Here is a 26,123-nt window from a genome sequence, read left to right on the forward strand (position 1 = left end):
AGAGAGAGAGAGAGAGAAAGAAAATACAACAAGAAGGGAAAAGAAGCAAAGAAAAAAAGGAAATATGCGATGATGGATTCAACCATGTCTGCATTTTCATTAATGGGTGCCTAACAAGTGTACTCCCAAAATGGAAATTACCAAGTCACAGTAAGCCTTCCTTAATGAGAAGACAGAGGAGAAAAGGGAGGAGGAAAAAAAAAATTCGTGTTTTCTCAAATTCTCAAAATGGCTACCAGTTTGCCTACATCTGAACCATTGCACTCGGTGCAACTTGATGGCCTGGTAGGATTTGCGCTTGGTGATATGAATGGATGAGAATTTGAAAAGCAACTCTCAAGTATATATATACTCACTGAATTTTTGATTGTCATACTTACTCGTATAGGTTGTACTCAAGATCATTAAGCACTGCCGCGAATCGTACCCTAACGACGTCACCGGTCAGCTTCTTGGTTTGGACGAGAAGGAAGTTCTTGATGTTACCAACTGCTTCCCTTTCCCAACTGATTGCGATGAAAATGCCAGTGGTAATTATATATTGATGGATAATAATTTGGAAAACGAGAGAGAGAGAGAGAGAGAGAGAGAGAGAGAGAGAGAGCTTTGTCGTGTCAATAAAAAGATAATCAGTATACTAATTATTGGCATCTACGATTTTAGCTCAATATCAACTCGACATGATGCGATGCTTGCGTGCAGTGAACGTGGACAACAACACCGTCGGTTGGTATCGATCCGCACATTTGGGCAACTTTGTGGATTCCAACTTGATCGACACCCAGTACAGCTATCAAAAATCTTTGAGCGCTAATTCGGCAGTCATTATTCACGATGTTTCAAAGAGCTCGGCTCAGGGCAACCTCAGCTTGCGCGCTTTCCGATTGACCGAGGCCTTCATGAAGCAATATGAATCCAAAAAGTTCACCACCGAGAGGTAAAATAACGGGGAAGAAGGCAATGCAAGAAAGTAATCGAGAATATGAATATGGCCGAAGCTAAGTTTTGTGAAATGTATATTCTCTCTTTAAAAATATAGCCTTGCCAAGGCCAAATTGTCCTTCTCCACGATCTTTGAAGAACTTCCCATCAAAGTCCACAACTCCCACCTTGTCACGATGATGCTTCACAACATTGAAATGCCCAAGCTGGATGCCAGCCGTCTGCGATCGCCCGCCACGTTTGTGCACAACAACACCGAATTGGATGAGGCCAAGCCCTTATCACCCAACTTTGACGTTTTGGATTTGGAATTGGATCCGTTCATGCAAAAGAACTTGGAGTACCTTTTGGATTGCTCGGATGTGCAGCAACAAGAATTAAATAACTATCAATACTGGCAGCGAAGCGTCGCTCGTGAACAGGCCAAGATCCAGTCCTGGCTCACCAAGCGACGACAGGAAAACCAAATCCGTGCCGACAAGGGCCAAGAACCATTGCCCGAGGATGAAGTCAATACCTTGTTCAAGCTGCCCCCGGAGCCAAGTCGCTTGGATAACATGATTTTGACTGCTCAAATGCATAACTTCACCAAGCAGCTGAACCAGTTTGCTGGACCTAGTCTGGCAAGATTGTACAGTATTCAAGAATTGCAAAAGTAAATACTATCACTACCGCGTCATTAAAAAGTTCCCTTTTTTCCCCCGTCTACTGGTCATTTTATTACATCACGATGCTTGCGTTTTTTCTTGTTCGTTGTTGTTGATGATTCTGTGGTTGAACGGGACGTAATCTCTATGTTGCGTAAAGACGTTACTAGCGGCCGACCGTCAATAAATGAATAACATGATTGATGGCAGCAAAAGTACTCCCTCAGTGATTAGGAGCGGAAACGGCAGCACTCACGTCAAATAACTGGGTAACAAAATGGTAGCCCACATTTACATAAAAAATACACCCGATTTTGCATTATGCAGGTACCACGAATGATACGCATCCTTTGACTGAGCGAATCAACCATAGCGAAAAAGAAAAGCGTACACAAATAAGCACATCAAAACTCTGAGAACGGAAGCAAGGAAATACAGGAACATTCAGGCACTTTACCTGCTACACATTAATCAGCAGTAGAAGAACCAGATTTGGTATAGCAAACGGCAGCCTAGAAAAGTTGGAGACATCGACGAGTTTTCTATCCATTTAAGTTGCACCACTACTCTCGGTGCCATTCGTAGCAAATTATTAAAGAAGTTGCGCTGTTTGATTATGGTCCCGACGAGTCAAGGCACTATCTGTGTGCAAACTCGGGTTGCCTTGCTTTAGAGAGAATTGATATATGCTATAGCAGTTATAACAGCCATGTCAATCGGCTTTTGTACCCTTCCGTTTACCTACAGTTGATATATCAGTACAGTTATTAGTTTCTACTGGTTGTGTACTGCAGCAGCGTAATTTCTACCATGATAAATAAATCATAGTGTGATGACGTATAGAAAAAGCATGATGTGAAGATATGAAAACAAGGTGAAAGAGAAGGAAAAAGAGGCGAGCATAGGCAAGTAAGCAAGCAAGTCCGTAATGCCAAGCTTAATGTGGGAGTGCACGCTTACCCAAACTGGGAAGAGCACAGAGTTGACGGCTGCCCCACTGCCACGTATCATATCAATGGCTGGATCGTACTCCATGGTTGCACCAGTGTGCCTCACTTTGCTTTTCGCGTCAAGGAAGTGTCTGTCATGATTCGTTGTAAAGAGTGCCTCATTTTTATTTTACTGCACGCAAAACAGCGAAGAGGTGATGCCCTGCTCGAAACGAGGTTCTCGTCTTTGCTCGATGGTTGTATGAACTGACGGAGAAAGGAGAGAAAGGATGGAAACGTGGTCTAATGTCTCCCCCGGAACGGGCAATGGAAAATAAGGTTCTCGCTTTGATTTCATTGGCGAAACGGCGGACACCGATTCTACTTCCGGCCTGTATTCTGTGTTCTTACCCGCCTTCCTTCTTTCTCTTTTTCCCCTTCATCGCTTCTTCTGGGCCCCCCCACACACATACCACCTTCCTCTTCTCCCTCAAACCCGCAAACAATAGCCGCGCGCGCTTTTTTGGGTTAACTTTAATAATTGTTTCTTTTCATATATTGTTCTTCCACCTTTCCTTCAAGTCATAATGGAAGCGACCGACGCATCACAACAACAGCAACAACAACAGCAGCAGGCACAGCCTGCCTTAGACACTCTCCCGCCATCCGCCAAGCTTGCACTTTTGCACGCTCAGCAAGCCAACGATAACGCGCCCGACGCGAGCGAGCCTGCTGTGCCCAGTGCCGAGGATCCCGTAGTTGTTGACAATGCCGCCTTTGCCGAGCCCATCATTGCCGGTGACGTTCCCATGCCCATTGGCCATCAATCACAACAGAAAAAGAAGGATTCAAAGAGAAATAACGGGAAGCTCGACTTGGCTTCTGAATCGGCCTTCCCTTCACTGTCATCCTCCGGCTCTAATAATCGACCTCCAGCCTTGTCTGCCTGGTCCTCATCATCAGGCGCATCGCGTGTCAAGGCGTCACAGCCCATGAACCGCACCGGGTCTTCCCCACGCGCTAGTCCCAAAGCCAACCACAACCACAGCAGCAACAGCACAGCAACGCCTATTACAGACATGCTTGAGCTGCCAGCAAGCCAGCAGATTGCTAATATGCCCAGCAAGCCGTTGGGTTTCAAGAGCAGTGCGGATGTGATCCAACAAGTGATGTTCAAGACTGGCACGAACATCATTGCCTCGACCAACCGATCTGGTACGACCACATTTTTGATTCAAGGCTTACCTACAGATGTTGCCAAAGCAAAGCGTGAATTGGTTGCTGGTCTTGTAGTCAAGGTAACTTTTTGTTCACTATGTGAGAGGGAAGCACACTATGGAGAAAGCAGAAGAAGATTTGTTGATTCGAGCAATTGGTTGTGTTGAATAGCGTACAGTGGAAATCGCGGTTCCCGCTGCCACCCGTCGGTTCATCATTGGCACCAAGGGCAAAAACCTGCAGCAGATTGAAAGCAAGTCAGGTGTTCGCATCAACTTTCCTCCTCGCTCCAAGGAAGAAGAGGACGTTGAGCTGGACGAGGATGAAAAGGTCAACGTGACCCTCGTGGGTGATGCTGCTGGTATTGCCATTGCAAAGGCAGAGATTGACAAGATTGTCGGCGAAAAGGTAAGAGCGTACTCTGGGGTGGTGGTTGAGCGCGCGGGAGAAGGTGATGTGAGGAGGGAGAGGGGCTGGGGCCCAAAAATGACAGCAAAAAAGAAACACAGCTAATTTAGGACAATAAACTTGTAGACTGCCAAGCAAACAATCAAGATCGATGACATTGATAGCAAGTACTACCTGCTTCTGGCTGGTCCCCGCAACAACGCTGTCAATGCCTTGGAGCAAGAATACGATGTCAAGATCCAGATGCCCCCTCTTGTGGGTGAGGAAGCAGGTGCACCTATCGTCGTGTCGGGCGACAAGGAGAAGGCCCAAGCGGCCAAGCAGGCCTTGGCGGACCGCTATGCACAGCTCCAGAACGAGTGCCGAACAGCTGCTATTGATGTCCCCAAGCGTCAGCACAAGTACTTGGCTGGCAAGGACGGTGTAACTCTCATGGAGATCTTGGAGGAGTCAGGTAATTTTGAAAAACTTTCTGGTCTTTTTTTTTTTTGGGGGAAGTACGTGCAACTTACACACGCGAACGTTGCATGCTTGTAGGATGCACGATTGAATTGCCTGCACTTGACGATCCCTCCGGAAACATTACGATTCGTGGTCCTGATGAGCGACTGATCGAAGGTCTGACGCTGGCCATGACCAAGGCACGTGCTGTTCACGTCAACATGCTCGATCTGGGCGATATGCACAAGAATGCAGCCAACCCATTGCAGCACGGCAAGACCATGCTCAAGTACCTGCGTAGCCGCGGCAAGTTCAGCAAGATCGAATCAGAGTACAATGTGCAGGTGGGCTTGCCCACAACCTTTGTCGGTCTGTCCCAGTCTGTCCCTGTGGAATTTGTTAGTAAGGAAGAGAAGGATGCATTTGAAGCGTACAAGGCCGGTTATGAAGCGTGCCGTGCCTTAACGCCCGAGCTGTTTGCAACTGTGGACATTGAACCCCACTTGCACCGACACATTGCTGTGCGCCACGCACGCCAGTTGCAGCGCATCAAGTCGCGCCACTCGGTCGAGATCTTCATTCCTGATGAAAAAGAGGAGGGCGGCGAAATCGCAACAATCGCTCTTGTGTTCGAAGGCAAGGAAGCCGAAGGTGCCAGTGCAGCCCTTGAAGCGACCATCAGTGAAATCAAAAAGATCGCCGCCGACTCGTCGGACTTTGTCAGCAAGACACTTGCCATTCCTTCTGAATTCCACCGCTACATTTCTGGCCCCAACGGCACCACTCTTAATGCCATTGCTGGCGGCGCAGACTCTGCCGTGACCGTGCGTCTTGGCTCTGCATCTGATGCCAACGCCGTCATTGTACGCGGTCCTGCTGACGAAGTAAACAAGACCATTGCCGAGATCAACAAGGTGTACGAAGCTGCCAAGCACGAAGAATTCGTCAGCTCTTACACGACCGACTTCACTATCCCTGCTGCCTACTCCGCACATGTCATCGGCAAGGCCGGTGGCAATATCAACAAGCTCAAGGAAGAGCTGGGCATCAAGATTGACATTTCCGACGCCTCAGCAAACGGCGAGGCCGACTTCAAGACGAGCAGCAGTAAAAAGAACAAGCATTTGCAGCAAAAGGTCAACGTCGTTATCCAGGGCATCCAGACCAACGTTGAAGCCGCCAAGGCACGCATCCTTGTATTGGTAGAAGAACTGGCCGACCAGGTCACTCTCAACCTGAATGTTCCCCGCGAATTCCACCGATACCTCATTGGCCCCAACGGCCGCTACGTCCGCAAACTCGAAGACAAGTACAACGTCTATGTCAAGTTCCCCAAATCCGCAAACGGCACGGCATCACCGTCCGATGAAAATACCATCACCATCCGTGGACGTAAGAAGGACGCATCATCAGCCAAGGAGGAGCTGCAGGAGCTGTACGAGTATGAAAATGACGAACAGAATAAGCGGAAAGAGCGGGAAGCAGCACACGAACAGCGCAAAAAGCAACAGGAGCAACAAAAGCAGCAGAAGCAGCAAGCAGCAGCAGCAGCAACAGCAGAAGCAGAAGCAGATGCACAAAGTTCTTAGATACATATTAAAAAACAACAACAGAGACATCCTTTAACAAACCTTAAAATAACAAAGCATTCCTTTTTCCCTTGTGGAGGAGAAGAAGATGGACTTGTCGTGGGTAATCATCGGGAAATAATTTCTCCATCGAATGGGGTAGCTTAACGATGGTATCATACTGATTTTCTCGAATTCGCTTGATCAGCCTGAATTTTCTATAACAGATTAATTTGTCATCGTTTTGTTTTCTTTTGCTTCACTCTGCACATACACAACCTTACACAAATGGCCGTTCCTCGACATTTACTACGACTTCGCTCGCCTTTATTACGGACACGCTGGACCGTAGCAACACGCGCCATGTCTGCAGCCTACCAACACACCTCGGCTGCTGCTGCTCCACAGTGCGTTCCAGGAGCAGCAGCTGCGACAAACGACTCAACCTCTTCTTCCTCCACCAATCCACCAATGTCATTCCCTTGTGTCGACAAGCTTGCCTCACGCACGATTGAACTTGACGATAACGGCCCCGAGCCTAGCTACGATCGCGTCGTTACCGGCTATGAAACCTTTGAATACCCCAAGCCATTCCTCCTCGATCACGGTGGCATTTTACCCAAGTTTGACATTGCCTATGAATCGTGGGGCGAGTTGAATGCCAAGCGAGACAATGCCATTTTGATTCACACTGGCCTGTCTGCTTCTTCCCACGCCAAGTCGCACGCCAAAAATACAAAGCCGGGTTGGTGGGAGGAGTTTATCGGTCCAGGACGCTACTTGGATACCAACAAGTTTTATGTGATTTGTACCAACGTGATTGGCGGTTGCTATGGATCGACGGGCCCATCATCCATCGATCCAGCTGATGGGGAGCGCTATGCTACCCGATTTCCGATTATCACGGTGTTTGATATGGTGCGTGCACAGTTCTTATTGTTAGACCATATGGGCATTGACAAGCTCCATGCAAGTGTTGGAAGCAGCATGGGCGGTATGCAGTCGATTGCTGCAGCCTCGCTGTTCCCAGATCGCGTCAAGCGTTTGATCAGTATTTCAGCATGCGCGCGGTCACATCCTTATTCGATTGCTTTACGACATACTCAACGTCAAGGTAAATGGGTCGTTAAAGAAAATTATGTTACCAGAGAGGGGCGGTTGACTCACTCATTACTGTTCTACATTTTTAGTACTGATGGCTGATCCTAACTGGAACAAGGGCTTTTATTATAACGGAGTGCCCCCACATGTGGGCATGAAACTGTCACGAGAAATTGCTACGATCAGCTACCGATCAGGCCCTGAATGGGAACTCCGGTTTGGTCGTAAACGCGCACAAGAAAGCCAAACTCCAGCACTGTGCCCCGACTTTTTGATCGAGACGTATCTGGATCATCAAGGCGAACGCTTCTGCCTGCAATACGACGCCAATTCCTTGCTTTACATTTCCAAGGCCATGGATATCTTTGACATGTCCAAGTCATCCATAGACGCATTGAAGGACAATCGACGAAGGAACGGACACAAGATCGAAAAGCTTCTGCACGAGAAACAAACATTTGCCCAAGTTGTGGGCGATCAGTCTGCTCTCGAGATGCATGATGCTGGTGCTGCACCAAGTGCTACGACGGCCGCTGAAAAGAAGCGACCTACACTGACGACTTTGACGGAAACGGATCCGGCTGTCCAGGACTTGATTGACGGCATGAGAAACATCACAATGCCTACCCTGATTCTTGGTGCCCAGTCTGATATCCTGTTCCCCGTGTGGCAGCAAAAGGAGATTGCCGAATGCCTCAGGGCAGGAGGCAACAAGCGTGTCACATACTATGAGCTAGATGCCATGTTTGGTCATGATACGTTTTTGATTGATCGCGTCAGTGTTGGTGGTGCAATCAAGGGTCATTTGGAGTTACTAGACTGATATGAATGAAATAAAGCATCGCATGAAATATAAAGTAATAAACAGCATTTGTAATTTATATTATATATATTATATATATAAGCACAACACAACTGCACAAGGCTTCTTTTTGTTTATTTGAGAGGAACGAAACGAGAAGAGTGGGTGGCACCAATACCGGGACGACCGTGACGAACAGGCTTGTAGGAGATGCTATTCAATTTATAAAAAAAGAGCATTAATTAATCTCTGTTTCCTTGACCTTTCCCCTCTCATCATATTACAAGCATATACAATCCGCTTGATATCCAGATAAAACTGCACTTACGAGAATTCACCCAAGTAGTGACCAACCATTTCAGCTCTGATTTCGACCTGGTTGAAGACCTTGCCGTTGTAGATACCGACGACGGAACCAATCATTTCGGGAACAATGATCATGTCACGAAGGTGGGTCTTGACGGTAGCGGGCTTCTCGTCAGCAGCAGCCTCCTTCTTGGCCTTGCGAAGCTTCTTGATGAGACCCATGGGCTTGCGCTTCAAACCGCGCTGGAAACGTCTGCGGGCACGGGCGTGGACGAGCTCCATGAATTGCTCAGACGACAAGTCCAAGAGCTGGTCAAGGTCGACACCACGGTAGGTGAACTTGCGGAAAGTTCTCTTTCTCTGAGTAGTCTGCTGCTGATCAGCCTGTTACGTGAAATAAATTGTTTAAATTTTGTTGTAAGTCATAATGTCCACCGTGCATTTTAACATGCATCACAACTGGATATCCACTTCCACGAGAGGTTTTCCGATCCGTTGCCAAAATATATATTTCTCATATAAATGGTAGTATCCATCTATACAATCCATCCTTCATCCATCCGTATCCAGATTCATTATGATCATCTCATATATGCATGCACTCCCCATCCATCCACACAAATATATTAATTACATACCATGTTGGTTTGGGAAGGGAAATACGATCGGCTGCAGTGCCCAAGAGGACATATGAGCGCCAGCTCCCAATCAGATTTCCCGCTGAATTGACATGTCGGCGTTATCTCAAAGTACCCTTATGATATGGTTAATGCACATATTTTTGAGTTGTTTGACTCTATTACTATTGGAGCATGTTAATATAAAATATATTTTTGGCTTCTCGAAGCTCTTAAAATTAGAAGCTGGCGCGATGGTATAGGCACCAGCATTTTCCAATTAATCAAGTCACCGGCACTCAACAGTAGCAGCCGTCCTTCATTGACTATTTAGTCAAACGAACAACCTGTAGAGCCCCAAAATGTGCATGAATATTTCTCTTCCTTTTCGTTGGCTAAGCGATTATACGTGAGATTATCGTTTACTCTTAGATCAATTTCATACAAAGAGGCATTTTATTAACATTACTTCACGATAAAGTGATTCTTCTTACTATCAGACGTATACAGCAAGATGCTTTTGATATTGTATTTGATTTTTATCAAAGGTTGGCATCAGAAAGAGTCTATAGAAGCTATTGTTGTGATAAATTTTAATAAGAAAGCAGAAGCTAGCGTGGTCATAGTTACATTTGACAGTTACATGAAGTACCTCGATAATCATATACACGCTTGTATTCATTCACCTGTCTAAATAACCTCTGCAATAATGTGGACGTTTCCAGCAGAAGGCAGTACAGACCCGCAATACAACGGTCTTTACAAAGTATTATTATGGTTTGTATTTCCAGAGAATGGCTCGATTCGAAGCAATAGTCCCTGTACACTTCAATTGCTGTCAATTTAGCTTACCCAAGTCACAGACGTAAAGCGCTGGCATGAAAGTATAGCAACAATCATTACATGTAGCCAAGATATGATTTGACTATGATAGAGTATTCGTTTTACTTCTCCTCGTTGTGCGTGGTTGCTTTTACTTTTGACTTGCACCGAAGAACCTGTTCTTTTCGTAAGTATGTGCTCACATGTTTCATACGAAATATCACTTTGTGCAAACTGACGAACACGCTACCTTCAATATGAGAAATGCTCACATATAGAAAAACCGATCATAAACCGTTACAAAGGGACCAACGTTAGATAAAAAAGGTAATGAAACTGTACTATGGAATGTGATATGAAATTATAGTATGAAATAGATGCAATAACTGAGAAAAAACCCCAGTGGGAATAAAAGTTATGCTAGGATATAAGAAGGGTTAAAAAGGGGGGACATATCTGTAAGCGGGAGGGGTGATGATGATGGTCTGCTATCAAAGCATTATCTGAAAGTTTTGGCGACGTCAAGAGCAGCAAGAGTTGCAGGCTCATCTTTTTTTTTCTAAAATCAAGAATGAGTTGGTTAAGCGTAGGTTTTCTGATTACGCGTACATTTTCAAGCTGTTCAGCTGCGCGAGTCGCGTCACCGTCAAGTCCAGTCTTCTGTTCTGCAATAGCTTGGACTGGTTTAACGATGTTCATGCGTCGGCTGGACCGTTGTCTTATGGTGGGACTTGGTATCCAAGCAGACCCCGCAATTGCTGTTGTTGCTGCAGCCTCATGTTGCATGGCTCCAGGTACAAAGCGGAAAGTGACCAGAAATGAAGCGATCAAGCCTTTCCATCCATTGCTGTTATGTATCGCTTAAGCTCTGCATTCTCGCGGCGTGATGTTTCTGCTTGAACGCGCTGATTCATCTCCACCTTAGTATCGATTGCGTCAAGACGATCAGCTTACATCGGGGATAGCGTTTTGTAGACGCAGTTCGGTTGGTGATCGTGTTGTACGAACGGCATGCACCAACGACAATTCAAATCTTCGCCCTGGAATAGTTGGATGCTGGAAAAGTCGATGCTTTGGATATTGTTGTCACAATATTGCTGCGTCTTGCAAGATGATAGTTCGCATTCTCTTTTAGCAAGCGCAAAAAGTCTTGGGCCGAAATTGATCCTTGCCCATCGATGCCACTTTCAACGCGTCTCAACCAATCATCCACTTGGGGGAGATCTTAGATTGTAGTGCCTCAGACGGTTCAACTTTAGCACGAGGAAGCCAATAGGCTCCTTGACCCGAAGGAAAGCCATTGACTGCCCGGATTGAGCCTCTAGACAGATTTCCCAGATAGTGCCGTTCCATGCTTTGCATGTTCCAGCAACCGTGGCGTCGTAGTTGGTCTTCTGTTGCGCCATGCAATTCCGCATCCCGTGCGCTTGTTTTGTGTCCGGAATGGATCGTGTACAGGCTGGTGATGTTACAAGCCTCGAACGCTCGACCGATCGCCTCATTCTGTGTCGTATATGACATGTCTTTTTTTTTGCGATCCTTTCCTTTCAACAGTTTGATCCCATACCAGTCCTCATGCTTGTTAAACTCCGGGAAAGGCTCATTGGAAAGGTGCAAGCGGTGGAAGAAGTAAAATGCAATGGTACCATATGCGCATACTCGAACATCTATCATCCTATGATGCATTAGAAATGTTGCTCGGTTTCGCATTTCTGCTTCGGTACAACGGGCGAAAAAGTAGAGCGGAACATCGACCATTTCTTTCGAACGAATAGCCGTCCTGCAGCGTTCCGATACCTCGGTCAACATAGTTGTCACGACGTGTCTGGCGATCATTGCCCTGTTTCTCTTTTCTCCCCAAGTGTTGAGTTTTTGTCTACGAGGACGCGGGTTATTATGCTGTCCAGCTGCAACTTGATCGCGGTAAAGGTCGACACTGGCTTTTATATACTGCTGATAGCTTTCGTAGCCCAGTTTGTCATGACATCTCCGTCATCGCGCTTGCGCTTGCGGTTGCCTCTTGGCACGATAGCCTCGTTTAAAAAGCGGATCAACTTCATCTCGGTAACAGAGTCATCGACCTCAAAAACACCAGGTTGCACTTTATAGCGATAAACTTCTGTACACCCATTCGTTTCTATTTCAAGTTATTATTATTAGCTAACATTACGGCAAAAACCTATCAAGCCAACCTTGAGCTTACCAGTTAAATTTTTCCACAACTTTTCTGGCTGGCAGGCAGACCAAGTATTTTTTTTTCTTTTTTGAAGCTTCTCCTTTCAAAGCAATGACATGCTGCACGACCTCGGGATTTCTTGCTTTGTATCCTGCTAATGCAGCAGCATGCACAGGGTAGACATTGTCACTGGGAATAACAGCTGGAGCGCGCAACGTTGAAAAAGAGGCATCAATCGAGTTGTTAAGGCTCATTGGGCGAAGAAAAAAGTTCCATTTGAAAAAGAGAAGGCTTTTTCGTATACGAAGGGCTAAGGAACATTACTGAGCAACCAGATCACCAATTTTGCTGGTGGCCTGGGTTTTAGCCCAAATATGCACTATATCACACAGACACGCGTTTGATCCCTGAACTGTGGTGCGCTACATGGCAACGACCCGATGAAAGTAACCTTGTAATAGATATATACGTACACATATATTAGCATTCCTTTGGTTTGAAGCAACAGAAACAACATGTAGCTGTACATTCATACTATATTTTTATCTCTCGCAGTTCGCCTCATACTACACTCCTCCTTTGACTACTAAAGTTACCGGTTCAAACCGGCTTTTATACATGCTCGTATTCTGTTTGGTTAGCTTATACGCACTTTTTAGACTTACTTGGAGTACAGAATATTATTATATACATTTTTAGCTATACGACTCCTCTTCATTGTAGCTATTAGTGTGCATTATCTTTGGCTTCTCAAAACGTTTCAGCGAGGCAGTCGTACCAGCAGCAAGTCTGACCCCAGATACTTGTTGGGTAATTTGTCGCTCCCTTGCATCTATCATCAACATAATTATTAAAAACAAGAATCACCCTTTTGCAACACTGGTTATATAAAAAGCACAAAGCAAAAACACGTATCAGTTAACGTTCTTTTCTGCCATGATAGCCAAGGAATAGCCGTACGTGTTTCTTTCTAGCAATATAATATGTTTTACCTTGAAGATTCAGTTGTAAGTTGTTCCACACCAACAGCATAACAAGAGAGCAAAGAAGTCCATGTGATGTATGCGTTCTACTACTTGATGATTGTCGAAAGTAATAAATTCATTAGGTAATATTTCCCCGTTATTTGAAAATGAGCCTCGCGATGATCCATATATTGTAGTACAAAGGCTTCCATTTGTTTAATTTATGCTTCCTTGTGCTGCTACGGACGCCTTACGCTAATGATATCGGATAGAGATGCAATCCTTATTAAACGAGGGCAGTGAAACGTTAAAGTAAGTGTATGCACATTCTTTTGGAGATAGCATGGTCCTAGTTGTCAAAAAGCGTAAGATAGATTTGCATGTGCGTAGCTATTAGCAAAGGACGATAAAGAATATATGCTTTGAAATAAGCTGCTCTAAGACACAAGTTAATCGACTCTATATACCGCAAAAAGGAGCGCTATGATATATTTGCTGGTAATTGCGACTGGTGTGTCGCACTACTAAACATATGACATTCGTTGTAAAGAAGTACTCCCGCTGGCTAGCTGAATGATTTGGTGAGTGGAGAGGATTTTTCTGTTCTTTTTAATTACTCATTGTTGATGTGACATCATCATAGTTAAAATAACCGCCATTATATCACTGCTGTAATATTTTCTCTCTATTACTGTGATTTTATCGATTGCCATGAGGCGCATGGATTTTTACTTGCGTTCTTTGGGTCACAGTTCAACAAATCAATCGACCAAGTATTGCCGCGCAATGCGATACCAGACACTAGTATTATCGCTCTCACCATTTTCGAGCAGTTGAACATGGCAGCAACTGGCTGATTATATCCACAAGACCTAGTTGTTTATTAAATTATCAGCTATTGCTGTCAATTTTATGCGGGTATCGCAGCCTAATAAAATCTTAAACAATATACTGCATCAGTAATTATTATATCCTGAAAGTTTTGATAAAAACGACAGGAAAAGCTCGTATACATCTTTGTTACTTTCGACGCATTCCCTGACGTATCCATCGGGTTATTTGTTATCATAGCATTGTTGCTCCAATTGGGCGATCGGCTGTTATTGGCTTTTGAGACATAATTGCATATGTTTGTCTCCTTCAGCTAATCTATCTTTTGTGATCATGACGGATCATACACTCTAACCATTCACCACCAGTCTATCTGTAGCACCCATCTGCACATAAAATATACGCAATGACACTGGTTTCATTTGTGTATCAAAGTACACAATGGCTGTGTGGTGTAACGAAACATCTCGTTATGGGAAGGTGCTAAGCGGGTCTCATGTGACATTAGTGCTACGAAATATTCGAGGCACTTTAATGGATGCTGTTGCTCGTCTTTGTCCCTGTGGATCACTTTGTTGTCACTGCCGTGCTTTATAATAGTCTGCAGTGGTCTCATAAGGTGTTTTACTGCCAAGTAAAAGTAGCACATTCAAGGTGTTATGTCGTGTGTACGTTGTGAAACCGACAGAAGCTAAGTTGTATGTACCCCTTGTCCTTATGCAACTCTGAGATACGGGGTACGACCCAAAAGTTTTGTTTAATTGCAGTCCAAATGTAGTAGAAACCCTGACTTTTAATAACAACACGTACCACTTCGAAGGGCCCATTGGAATAAAGAAAACTACACTTGCCGTGCCCCAAGAATAAGCTCATTCAGCGATCAACTTTCTTCCCTTTTCCTTTGTATACGTGGAAAAAAGAGAAAAGAGGCGACCAAGTTCACAAAGGGCCTACCTATTCAGTCACGAGCCGTGTCGGCTGTTCAAGTAAAACGACTTTATATTTTTTTTTGCATAGGCAAATCACAGCCGAATTTTTTCCCTTTCTTATCCTCTGCCTTTTCTCTCTCTTTCGCTCCCTCGCTCTCCACACAAGGTCAGCATATAGATCGATGCCGCAAAGTCCACTCGAGGAAGAAAACGAGCAAAGGTCTACCAAGACGCGAACAGCCTTGGTGGATGGCCGTCTTCCATTCAAGCCGATCAACGCGACATTGCCAAAACCGACGCGCCCCAATGTGTCTTCAATGGCCCCATGCTCAAGCAAACAACAACAGCAACAAAGAAATTCACTGAAGCCCCAATCACGGGTTATAATTAGAAAACCGAAATCTAGCACATCGTCCCAACAGCAGCAAACCCTATTCAATAACTTGCGTACTATAAAGCCTAGAGCAGAAGATAGCAGCAAAAGAGCTTCGCAGTCTACGTCGCCGTTGCCGCCGTCGCCGTCGTCGTCGTCGTCGTCGTCAAAAGGCAAAAGCAGCATTTTCAACGCTAAAAAAAAGTCATCGGATCTTACCAGTTACCTTCGACGCTCAATTTCTATGGATTCCACGGCTGATCAAATATGTCAAGACTGGCTTAATGCACCTACTACAAAGACCCGCAAAAAGTCGCAGGTATACACGTATAATTAATTTTTTGTTCATGAGGATAGAGGGGGGAAATTTGCCGAAACCAGTCTGTATGAACATTATGCTAAAACGCGGGCCCACCCCCATCCATTGTAAACAAGTATGACCGGCTCATACCCAACCATAATGGCATGGCGTCACTTCACTACCACTTTGCCAAAAACAACAAAGACACGTCGCAATACCTTGAACACAGTGAAAAAGCATATCGCGAGCACATTGCAGAAGCTGTAGGCATCGATCCCAAACAGCGTATCCTTAATTATTCTGCAGAAACACCAAAAAGGGCTTCTGGCGACAAGCACAAAGCAGGCCCTGCTGGTAGTAGTAGTAGTATCAGCAGCGCCGCCTCCGACACTAGCAGATCGTCACGAGTACTTCCAACACGGCGAATTCTGACGGCAGCAGAAAAAATCCTAGACGCACCGTACATGACTGACGACTTTTATCTCAACCTGCTCGACTGGTCCAACCAGAACATTGTTGCAGTAGCTTTGGACAAGGCAATCTATCTCTGGAATGCGGATTACGGTACAATCAAGACGTTGGACTACAGCAGTGAAGACGCAATCACCTCGCTAGCATGGGAAATAAGCGGACAATTCCTAGCAGTCGGCACAGACTCTGGCGATACGCAGATCTGGGATGTAGAAGCCAACCAGAAACTTCGATCCATGCGTGGCCATATGGGCCGCGTGGGCGTTCTTTCGTGGAACAAATACATGGTTTCCTCAGGCGCCCGTGATGGCAGTATCTGGCACCATGACGTGCGTGCGGCTAACCACAAGGTGTCCGAGCTCCATGGCCACGTGGATGAAGTGTGTGGTTTGGAGTGGCGGTCGGATGGAATGATGTTAGCAAGCGGTGGCAACGATAACACGGTCCATCTGTGGGATGCTCGCTTGACCAAGCCCAAGTTTAGTAAGACAAGCCATTCTGGTGCTGTCAAGGTATTCAGTTTTACAGTCAGGGGGGGGGGTGGCGGGGCGGGACAATGGGTTCCTTGGTGTCTTTGTGATCATTTACAATTATTGTTGTTTTGTTTTCTTGTTAGGCTATTGCGTGGTGCCCTTGGGATTTGAACTTGGTTGCTACCGGTGGTGGAAGAGACGACACGCTTATCCACTTTTGGAACTCAACCCACGGTGGCAAGGTCAAAAGTGTATATACCGGCTCGCAAGTTACTTCACTGTTGTGGTCGAAACATCATCGCGAGATCGTGTCGACCCATGGCTATCCCAAAAATCAGCTGACGGTGTGGGGTTATCCAGCATTGAACAGAATTGTTGACATTCCCGGCCACGAGTCCAGGATCTTACACTCAGCACTGAGTCCGGACGGGCAGGTTGTTGCCACTGCTGCCGCTGATGAAAACCTCAAGTTCTGGCGTATCTTTGAGCACGATGGAAAGTTGGTGGGCAATGAACGAAAACTTATGCGGCGAAGCAACAGTCTGCGATAAAATTTCGATCAATTCGTTTCTCTCATCTTTGTTTATATTATTATTGATATTGTCATGCTATAGCTTGGATGTTGTATATAAAGAATATATGGAAAGCAAACACTAAAATTTACAATGGTATATTGGAGGGCAGGAGTTCACATGTGGAACGCAGGGTGCTTTGATGATGGTAAGCTGTGGCAAGAGGTGGCAATCGTACAGAGGATGAAGATGAAGATGATGATGATGATGATGGTGGTGGTGCTGGTGGTGTTGGTATTGTATATGCGTATGGGTAAGTGTAATAACCCATAGAATATGCTATTGGATACGGGTACTGTGTAGGTGGGGGCGAGGGAGGAGATGCAGCAGCGCTTGTGCTAGCAGGCGACAACGAGCCAGCCGATGTACTGAGTGGAAAAAAGGAAAGGATATTTAGTTTCAACGCGTCGTCATTTTCCAATTTCTCATATGATCAGATGCCTGTCACTTACGCGCTGTTATTATTAGTGTGATGAGTGCGTTGGTGGCGTAGTAGGGTGGTTTTGCGGGTGAATGATTTAGAGCAGTGGCAGGCGTATGGACGGTTTCCGGTATGAGTGCGACGATGACGGGCCAATGAGGACGACTGTCAAAAAATAAAAGAATCGAAGCATGAGATCAAGTGAAGTGCTTTTTTTTTTTTTTTACGAAAATGTCATTTTTAATAAAATGAGAAAACTTACGTCGCTAAATGATTTTCCACAGCTTGGATCTTCACACACATGAGGACGCTCGCCGGTATGAGTTCTTGTATGGACGGTCAAGGCGCTGCGTTGGATAAACTGCTTGTTGCAGCCAGGCCAGTCGCATTGGAAGGGTCGCTCACCGGTATGAATTCTTTGATGTCTTGCCAAATCCGAGCGTCGTGTGAACCGTTTTGGACAACCGGGCCATTCACACACATGCACCTGTGCGCTTGGACCGCCTGTGGGTTTTGGCAGCTCTTGCACATGGTCTTGTTCTTGCTGGTGTGGCTGTGGCTCCCGTGGCTGCAGCTGTCGTGGTTGTGGCTGTGATTGGTTCTGTTGTTCTTCTTCTTGGTCGTGTTGCTTCGGGTCACTTTGATTGTTCAGTAGATCGTTGATATCCATCCGTAATAATGTCGATGCAGAGCGAGTGTGTGTGTGTGTGTGTGTGTGTGTGTGTGACAATCTGGAGGACAACGAAAAGTTGTAAAGGAAAGGAAAGGAAAGAGCTTAAAAGTATAGCGTGGAGAGAGAAAAAAGTTTAAAAATAAAGCCGAAAGTGCCAGAGGTGGTTTTTATAGTTTTTGGGGGCGATCTGATCGTCCCCGCTCCCCGACAACAAACCCTGCTGGACGAGCGCGCGCGGACCTTTTCGCCACGTTTATTGCCATTACGTAGTTGGTTCACCTCAGCTTGCTGAGACCTAACCATTGACAGCCCGGAATGGCACAGATGGGATATTCCGACAAGGCGTCCTTGCGTGCTTATCAGAGTATATGATTGACAGGTACCCATTATTTTTATTTGTATGAAACATTTTGGGGTTCGTTAGCCCATGCCACGCTTCTTGTGCATGGCGCTTTCTTTGTTTTGCTGTTGCCCAACATTCCAGCCTAGCAGTCCCATCGAGAGGCCCTCTTAAAGAGTGCATGGGCATCAGCAACAGAGCCGTCGTCGTTCCTTCAAGGACATATAGCTCAATGGAGATTTCGACGAACGATCTGAACGAAAACAATGGTCTCACCGGGCCGAGCAGAAAAGATCGTCACCAAATTTTTCTTTTTTCACGGACCCACGCGAGCGATCGGGACAACACAATGAGAGAGACTTACCAAAAATGGCTATTCTCGACTTTACTTCGACGCTTATTTAATCTTCCATTGCGTCCATTCTTGCTATTCCCCCAATCGTCTAAATGACCCATATTTCCCAGATCAAACAAAGCTTGTATGTTTCCTCTCAAGAGATGGCCTCTGTGGCGTCAGTCCCACGTCTCCCACTGTGTACTAGCCAAACATGTCGACTTTCTGTGCAACTCGTTACACACAGCATCTTTGGTCTGTTTACGCAACATCAGAAGGAATAAGGCTTTTTCTCCCCTTTCTCGCTGTCTACCATCGCTCGGGCGGGGCGGGGACATATGCCCAATTAAAAGGTAGCTGAAACAAGCGCAGACCCGCGGACGGACCAGATTCACACGGCACACACAGACGCTTATTTTCAGACCCAATTGAGTTTCCTTCTTTCCAAACATAAACAACGACAAACCAAGATGATTCAACCCTCACTTTTTTGTTCGAATTCTTTTCCATCGCTGAAAGCGCTTTAATGTTCATCCGTGGTCAGCTCCATTTCCAGGTAAACCGTGATTTAGCTTGAGCAGCTCTTTCCAGTCTTTGGGTTTACGGCGGCTTACTGGATGGAATGTCTACTTTTGCTCCATACAAAAAGGACACTTTGCATGAGTGTTTCACTTTAAAAAGGATTTCGCTGCTTGGCCTATGATGTTGTCCGTATGACTAATTACGACTACTGTAACTATCTCCAATTATCTGGGCATGCTTTTCCACGATGCATTCTGCTGCACAGACAACGAGTTTCCCCTCCAGTTCAGCATGGTACTCGGGCACAATGCCTGCAACCAACGACCATGAGCGGGATATCCTCCCTGACCATTCCATATACCATGCTCAGTATCGCCACAAACTTGGCCCGCACGATGTATAAAGCAAGGAAGACACCCCTTTTGCTCTGCTAAGTACCGGAACAACGGCTCGACGGACCGGGCCATAACCCATATGTAAAGCGACGTGCAAATCTCAAAGAGGCACACATTCAGACACTTTCTACACTAATAAAAAGGACTTCTTCGACCAAATCGGCTCCTCGGTCAACGCCACGCTGGGCATGGATTTGAAATATAGCTTGGTATTGATCCACGTTTTTCTGAATGACGTTATCTATGCCTTCAATAACTCATCGGAACGTTTCCAAAGCACCGTTGTGATCGTCCATATTCAGGTACCCGCCAAGCTGCGTATGCTCAAAGTGAAAGGCGTTTGCAGGTTGGTCGTGAACAAACGGTCGGATAATCGTGCGCTTGCCCGCATAAAGTGCCTCGAATAAGGACATCCCGCCACCGTGTGTCAAAAACGTAATAGCCGAAGGATGCTTCAATATCGCAAATTGAGGGGCCCAATGTAACAGACGGACGTCAGGGTGCTGCTGTCCCAATAGATGCGTTACGTTATATATGCTCCCAGAAGGACTACATTTGGCAGATGTGATGTTCCTGAGCCCCGAATGAATCCATCAATTAAATGGGTCTCTTGCATATGTAATAGCATTGCAAGAAGTTGTTTTGTCTCGTGCTCTTTAGCCAATGTATGTTGCCCGAATGCCACAAATAGGACACGCTGGTGCTGATCTAGAAAGTGCTCGATGTGAAGCGGTAACGGATCGTATACAGCATTGAATATCGGTCCAACCATTTCTACAAGAGGACCCTAACGGGCGTGCTTCCTCCAGTACCGAATAGATTGTTGAATATTTTGAGCGAATTGCGAATTTTGGCGAAACACTATAGCAGAGACGGCTCCTGCACGTATGCCGTCGCTAAACATGAGGGCCGATCGCAGGATGCTGAGCATGCAGATGGCTCGTATTCTCGCGGCGCCCAATTCAAAATATTATAATATCAAATTTTAATATAACATATATTGTAGCTTTGTCAAATTGAAAACAGTGAACGAAAAAGTGTCGCGACAATTTCATTGAATGATTTGGGAAGAGAGAAAGACGTGACTCAGAACATAAGGCATGAAATTAAGATTATACTCAAGTTGGGCTTATACGGATAAGGTTTGAAACGCAAGATAATAAGAATGTATAGTGATGGCACAGTAAGTGATATATCGGACATAGGCGAGAATACAATTTCAACAGTATATATAGGTAAGTAGCAAAGAGAAAGAGAATATACTATTATGTATGGATTACTGTTCGCTAGCACTCAGAAGTGTAAGCTTAAATACTTTTGAAAGGCATTCCTTTCATTTTCTTTATTCTTTTTCCACCATAACAACAGCAATAGACCAACATGTCACACAGACGTACTTTTTCTGATGATGAAGAACGACGGCCTACTAATTTGAAAGTAGTAATATAGAAGAAGTAGTAGAGATGGAGGGCAAGGAACCAGTGAAGTACAGAAAAAGAAGTCAGGAGACGACGATCACTTTCTACCAATAATGCCATGATGATACATTCCAACGATAACCTTATAAGCGGCAAGGAGCCTTTTTGACACACACTATAAAACCAGTAGCAAACAGCACATTGTCGGGACGATAATGTTGCGCCTCCTTACCAATGAACCTTTACCGTGAATCCCCGTTACTTTCATATACGTTAACTTTCACCCCTCAATAGCTCCCAGGGATGGAACGGGGCTGGGTTGGACGCATAAAGGGGGTGGGTCAGTCATACGGTATTAATTCGAAACAAAGCATATTCAAAGAAAAATATATGTAAAATAGACGGATCTCAATGGGAAGGGTTATCTGAGCTATGTGAAATGAAGGAAAAAAGACAGTATAAGAGCTGCAAGATATAGAAAGACATGTTTGTGAATTACGTGATTTATATAGTGACAACATCTTCCTGAAACTGGTGATTCGTATTGACCATGTTGATAACAACAGATGAACGACCTTGAGCATTGGTAAAATGCAATACTTCTCATTAGTTTCTAGTTCGTTTGGAGCAGGTTAGATAGTGAGATATGCAGAAATGTGAATATATGCATATATTAGACGATCAATTAGTTTAACACGAACTATAGCAAGCGTATTTATCTATCCCCGCTAACTTTCCCACCCCTTTCATAAGAAAATGCCACTGCGATAATAGACGGAGGTCTACTGTAACATGTTTAATCCCAAGGAAAACTATTACGGATAGGGTGATAATGACGATGACCTCTGTTTTCAAAAGTATTTCCACCGATAAACATCTTGTTTAATCCGTCCTTCTCTCATTTCTTTTTTCCTTTCCGTTCTAAAAGACATTTCGATTGATAATGCTTGTATCAAATCGACTCGTTTTGTTGGCACTCTTTTGTCACTATGCTAGCGCAGAATTAGTAGGAGGTTTAGGAGAAGTAAAAGACAGTCAAAGAGCCCCCTCGCCTGTGTATGCTCCCGATATCAGCCAATGTCCCAAGCTACAGCCGCGCAAAGAACGACCCACTAGTATCCATGATTTGCGTCCGGATGATATTAAGGCTATTGCTGCTATAGGTGACAGGTACTACTTTTACATTTTTTTTGTATCCACTATTTCTCTAACTTAGTACTATTTGGAATACCATGATAATGCTAGTGTTATCGCCGGCGTCGCCGCAAAAAATGACGAAACCGAATGCCTTACTGGAGAGTCATTCAAACAATACCGTGGTGTCAGTTATTCTATCGGCGGTGTAAGTCAAACTGAATCGATCGCAGAATACTGCGCTGCCATTATTGCGCTTCAAAACCAAGTACTAGTAATTAGCCACAGTCGTTGTTGCAGCAGCAGCAGCAGCAGTTGTAGAGTACACATTTGCCAAAAAAAATTCACACGAATTATGCCGCTGCTGTTATTTTTCTTTACGTCGTTAACGTGTTCTGTTAGGACAAAGGCTTTACTACGCTACCTAATCTCATAAATTATTATCGGCAAGAGCCTGTGATCGGTCCGTCATCTGGTGTACGGCAAATGCCTGTTTGCCCAGGTAATGATTGATAAATTTTAACGCTGTTATCTTGGTTTTAAAGGGCTGACTTGCCTTCACGAGTATATTTTTATTCTGTTGCTGTAGATACGTTCTTTTGTTTACATTCGAGTCATGAGTGAGTAAGGTTGATACCGAAACAGGAGAAACAGAAAAGAAGAAGAAGGTACGCTCGTATACTAATTTGCAATGTCCGTTTATCATGATTAATTAAATCAGCGAATCCATGGACAAGTTCAATGCTGCTCTTTTGGCTGGAGGCTCTATTTCGTTTAAAGACCAAATTGAATATCTGGTCCCCAAGATTGGAAAAGATTCGCCTCTAGCCAGGGCATGGAAAGTGCTCACCATCTCGCTAGGGCAAAATGATTTGGTGGTATCCTGCCACCCAACGTTTACCATTGCAGATTATACAGCTCGCATGATAGAAGGTCTCCGATTACTGCAAGATAAGGTCGATTATGTTCTTATTAACCTTGGTAATTATCCTTTTATTTTATTTCTCCCCTGTTTCCCTTCTGACTGTCATTTTTGACTGTGCACAGATATGGAAGGATATTTGCAAAAGAATGGTTAGGATATGTGGGACCGATCACTACAGTCGCTAACAAGTTCTTTTTTTGCTCTCTCTAACTTGTTTGAAATCCACGGAACTTTCACACGCTTCTCAACTACACCGTCAATCTATACCACACCAACAATCCGTATTGCTTGAAAAAAAAAAGTGGGCTTGTCCCATGCTGAACAATGGAAGAATCTCGCACCGGCAAAGGAAGGCTACATGAGAAGATTCTGCAACGATTCCTCGTTCGACATACAGTCGAAAGAATGCTATTGCTGTCACGACCTTCCATCTGGGGTAGGGGAGGCATTTATTTCGGTCAACGTTCCTCTATTCAACTTTGCTCTAGCTGAACTTGCAAAACAGTTTGGCCCACAAGGTCCCAATGCCACTTTTGGTGTAATTTATCAGTCTGCCGACGTTAATGTGAAAAGTGTAGACTATAGAATGATAAGGTTTGTACTAGTAGCAGTAACAGCTTCCTTAGTGACGGAACATCCCCTCCTCCTCTCGTTTTATATAACAAGCTGCTATTAACACTATTTTTTTTTTTTTGCAGTAACCTGGATGGTTATCATCCTAATTTAGAAGGGCATAAATTCTTCGCCAAGGTTTGTTTTTGTTTTTTAACGAGAACGCAAAGATGGGTTGCTTTTTAACTCAATGGTTATGTAGGTGCTATGGGATCAAATGTTTTTGACGAAAAGCGAGAAATTGGACAATTTGCAATATGACCCAAAGTTCCCGGTTCGCTGTCCTAGTGAAGATGATCGGTTTGCGACTCAATGATTCCATCCATAGCCGTACTATTTCTTAAATAACCTCTTACATCAATAAATACCTCAGCCATGCCCTAACGCGTCTTCATGTGTCACAAAAAGAGGAATCGGTGTTTATTTGTTGTTGCACCTCTTGCACTGCTCTTCCTTTCCTCAAAATAGAATGACACTGCTACCCGTGCATTGCGCGTTACTAGCATGCACAGCAGCTCTTGTTAATCTTCATGTCCCTGATCCTTACATGGTTTGTTTTCTTTCTCCCCTTTTTTATTCAGAAAATAAAAACATCATCATTCCATTTGTTCCAGGTAATTAACATCACAATGTGCTATTGATAATCTGGGTGTTTCCAAATAGGACGAAATATTTCACATTCCTCAGGCACAACGCTATTGCTCAAACGAGTTCGCCACGTGGGATCCAAAACTGACAACACCACCTGGCTTGCATGTATTTATTTCTTCGTCTTTCCCTTTTTTTTTCATAGCAATGATTAAATGACACTATGACTAACACGAAACAATAGATACCTGATTAGTCGCATCCTTACAATATGTAATACTACAGTCAGTTTACGCGCCATAAATATTGTATTTGCTATATGCTTGTACCCAGTGATACGTCGTCTTGTCGCTCTACATCATCCTCACACAAGTCGATGGTCTCAACACGTATTTACGTTGGCGTTGACTTGGTTCCCCGTTGGCTTCTTTTACAACTTTGTGTATTATACCGATCCAGGATCCACGTTATTTGTGCTTTTATCCTGGCTTTTGGCTAAACAAAAGCGCTATACTTTGGCTGGTTTGGTAAAGCTTTAGCGACTCTGTGTGGTGTGGGCGGAAAGAGAATAGAGAACTCGCTACAAAAAAGATAGATACGTCCGAATGCAAACGTGGGCTAATACTATGATACTTTTTTTTTTATATAGAGCGGTCTTGTATCGTTAACTTTTCGACAAACCAATGTGATATGGGTCTGCGTGATAATGTCCATTTCTATCATGGATCTTCTCTCGTTCCACGACCAGCCCATCTCTTCCCCCTCATCATCATCATCTATCATGGTGCTGAAATGGCGACAACTGATATTGCAAGCATTACGCAAACTGCCGCTACTGATCAGCAAACTTTTTATGTTTATCTTGACCATCATGGCCTTTGTTGCATTTCTTGTCTGGAATAATGGTATCGTGCTGGGTGATCGGTCAAATCATATTGCTGGATTACATTTCCCACAACTGTTTTACTTTTCGTCGTTTTTGTCGTTCTTTGCCGCGCCGTGGCTACTCACGCCTGACAATCTGCGCGCATTCTTCCATCCGACCTTGAAACGGCTCCTAGCATCTGTTTTAGTGGGATTAAGCATGTTTTACCTTGTTCACAATTATACGTAAGGACTTTTGGATTCGTGTGTATATATCGGAGGGAGGAGCAGACGGAAAATATTGAAAGGTTGCATTTGAATATACAATTTTTGACCATGTAAAATATCTCTAGGTACGAACATCCTTTCCTTCTCAGTGATAATCGGCATTATACTTTTTACGTATGGAAAAAGATATACCGACGGCATTGGAGCATACGCTATTTGGCCATTCCGTTCTACGTCGTTAGTGGTTGGTTCAATTTGCGACCATTAGGTAATTAAGCTTTTCTTTCCTTTTTATCCATAAACCCGGATTGTTCTTTAAGTATTTGTATGTATATTAAATCATCAACCCGTCGTCATCGTCATCATCCTGTAGTGCGTCACACAGGCTTTTTGGTATGTCTTGGATATGGTCTGGCTCTAATCCTGACGCTGGTGCCATCGCCATTACTCGAATTTCGATATTTTATCATCCCCTTTCTTTTCTACTGCATTCAACTCGGACCAACATCATCATCAACAACATCTGGTGCTACCCAAATACCATTTTTATGGCGAACATGGCTCGTCATCATCATGTATCTTTTGATACATATTGTCACGATATACCTGTACTTGTACAAACCATTTGAATGGCCACATGAGCCTGGCCAAATCCAACGTTTTATGTGGTAATATGTTATCGCTAGCTAATAAATGAGTATTTAGATGCTGAGTGCTAGTAGCGAGCATAAGTCGGGGAAAATGGTTTAACAGAGAACAATCCGTGCTGTTTCCCGA

At 44.6% G+C, this 26,123-nt stretch overlaps 10 protein-coding genes across 10 annotated transcripts; 7 read left to right on the top strand and 3 right to left on the bottom strand.

The window, feature by feature from the left end:
- The first annotated feature begins 84 nt into the window (after positions 1-84).
- BDB00DRAFT_563549 (uncharacterized protein) lies at positions 85-1,697 on the top strand. Its single transcript, XM_053117866.1, has 4 exons — positions 85-285; positions 389-530; positions 664-937; positions 1,040-1,697. The coding sequence occupies exons 1-4, from the start codon at positions 229-231 to the stop codon at positions 1,599-1,601; spliced, it is 1,035 nt and encodes a 344-aa protein (XP_052976500.1). The 5' UTR covers positions 85-228; the 3' UTR covers positions 1,602-1,697.
- Positions 1,698-2,769: 1,072 nt separating this feature from the next.
- On the top strand, positions 2,770-3,224 carry BDB00DRAFT_563671 (uncharacterized protein). Its single transcript, XM_053117867.1, has one exon. It carries the CDS (start codon positions 2,825-2,827, stop codon positions 3,104-3,106), a length of 282 nt encoding a protein of 93 aa, XP_052976501.1. The 5' UTR covers positions 2,770-2,824; the 3' UTR covers positions 3,107-3,224.
- Positions 3,106-6,174, top strand: BDB00DRAFT_875555 (uncharacterized protein; the record flags this gene model as incomplete). Its single annotated transcript, XM_053127368.1, has 4 exons — positions 3,106-3,816; positions 3,908-4,144; positions 4,271-4,598; positions 4,682-6,174. 4 exons carry the CDS (start codon positions 3,106-3,108, stop codon positions 6,172-6,174), a joined length of 2,769 nt encoding a protein of 922 aa, XP_052976502.1.
- Positions 6,175-6,624: 450 nt separating this feature from the next.
- On the top strand, positions 6,625-8,077 carry BDB00DRAFT_769194 (homoserine O-acetyltransferase; the record flags this gene model as incomplete). Its single annotated transcript, XM_053119797.1, has 2 exons — positions 6,625-7,267; positions 7,344-8,077. 2 exons carry the CDS (start codon positions 6,625-6,627, stop codon positions 8,075-8,077), a joined length of 1,377 nt encoding a protein of 458 aa, XP_052976503.1.
- On the bottom strand, positions 7,952-9,003 carry BDB00DRAFT_563693 (ribosomal protein S19-domain-containing protein). Its single transcript, XM_053117868.1, has 3 exons — positions 8,834-9,003; positions 8,385-8,746; positions 7,952-8,269 (listed from the first exon to the last, which is right to left on the bottom strand). Exons 1-3 carry the CDS (start codon positions 8,909-8,911, stop codon positions 8,191-8,193), a joined length of 519 nt encoding a protein of 172 aa, XP_052976504.1. The 5' UTR covers positions 8,912-9,003; the 3' UTR covers positions 7,952-8,190.
- A 6,368-nt stretch (positions 9,004-15,371) lies between these two features.
- BDB00DRAFT_838911 (WD40-repeat-containing domain protein) lies at positions 15,372-16,892 on the top strand. Its single transcript, XM_053124666.1, has 2 exons — positions 15,372-16,359; positions 16,464-16,892. The coding sequence occupies exons 1-2, from the start codon at positions 15,541-15,543 to the stop codon at positions 16,869-16,871; spliced, it is 1,227 nt and encodes a 408-aa protein (XP_052976505.1). The 5' UTR covers positions 15,372-15,540; the 3' UTR covers positions 16,872-16,892.
- Positions 16,893-18,039, bottom strand: BDB00DRAFT_838913 (uncharacterized protein). The gene is made up of 3 exons (XM_053124667.1): positions 17,576-18,039; positions 17,345-17,478; positions 16,893-17,260 (listed from the first exon to the last, which is right to left on the bottom strand). Exons 1-3 carry the CDS (start codon positions 17,981-17,983, stop codon positions 16,981-16,983), a joined length of 822 nt encoding a protein of 273 aa, XP_052976506.1. The 5' UTR covers positions 17,984-18,039; the 3' UTR covers positions 16,893-16,980.
- A 1,654-nt stretch (positions 18,040-19,693) lies between these two features.
- On the bottom strand, positions 19,694-20,383 carry BDB00DRAFT_917923 (uncharacterized protein; the record flags this gene model as incomplete). The annotated part of the gene is made up of 3 exons (XM_053128720.1): positions 20,131-20,383; positions 19,858-20,029; positions 19,694-19,824 (listed from the first exon to the last, which is right to left on the bottom strand). Exons 1-3 carry the CDS (start codon positions 20,347-20,349, stop codon positions 19,694-19,696), a joined length of 522 nt encoding a protein of 173 aa, XP_052976507.1. The 5' UTR covers positions 20,350-20,383.
- A 1,555-nt stretch (positions 20,384-21,938) lies between these two features.
- BDB00DRAFT_917927 (uncharacterized protein) lies at positions 21,939-24,440 on the top strand (the record flags this gene model as incomplete). Its single annotated transcript, XM_053128721.1, has 7 exons — positions 21,939-22,165; positions 22,241-22,337; positions 22,719-22,753; positions 22,851-23,110; positions 23,543-23,648; positions 23,753-23,804; positions 23,869-24,440. 7 exons carry the CDS (start codon positions 21,939-21,941, stop codon positions 23,980-23,982), a joined length of 891 nt encoding a protein of 296 aa, XP_052976508.1. The 3' UTR covers positions 23,983-24,440.
- Positions 24,136-26,018, top strand: BDB00DRAFT_769167 (alpha-2-glucosyltransferase Alg10; the record flags this gene model as incomplete). Its single annotated transcript, XM_053119793.1, has 6 exons — positions 24,136-24,216; positions 24,330-24,436; positions 24,499-24,781; positions 24,904-25,364; positions 25,472-25,614; positions 25,720-26,018. 6 exons carry the CDS (start codon positions 24,136-24,138, stop codon positions 26,016-26,018), a joined length of 1,374 nt encoding a protein of 457 aa, XP_052976509.1.
- Between the last annotated feature and the right edge of the window lie 105 nt (positions 26,019-26,123).

Source organism: Zychaea mexicana (assembly GCF_025766255.1).
Source record: "Zychaea mexicana strain RSA 1403 chromosome Unknown BDB00scaffold_74, whole genome shotgun sequence".
NCBI lineage: Eukaryota > Fungi > Mucoromycota > Mucoromycetes > Mucorales > Lichtheimiaceae > Zychaea > Zychaea mexicana.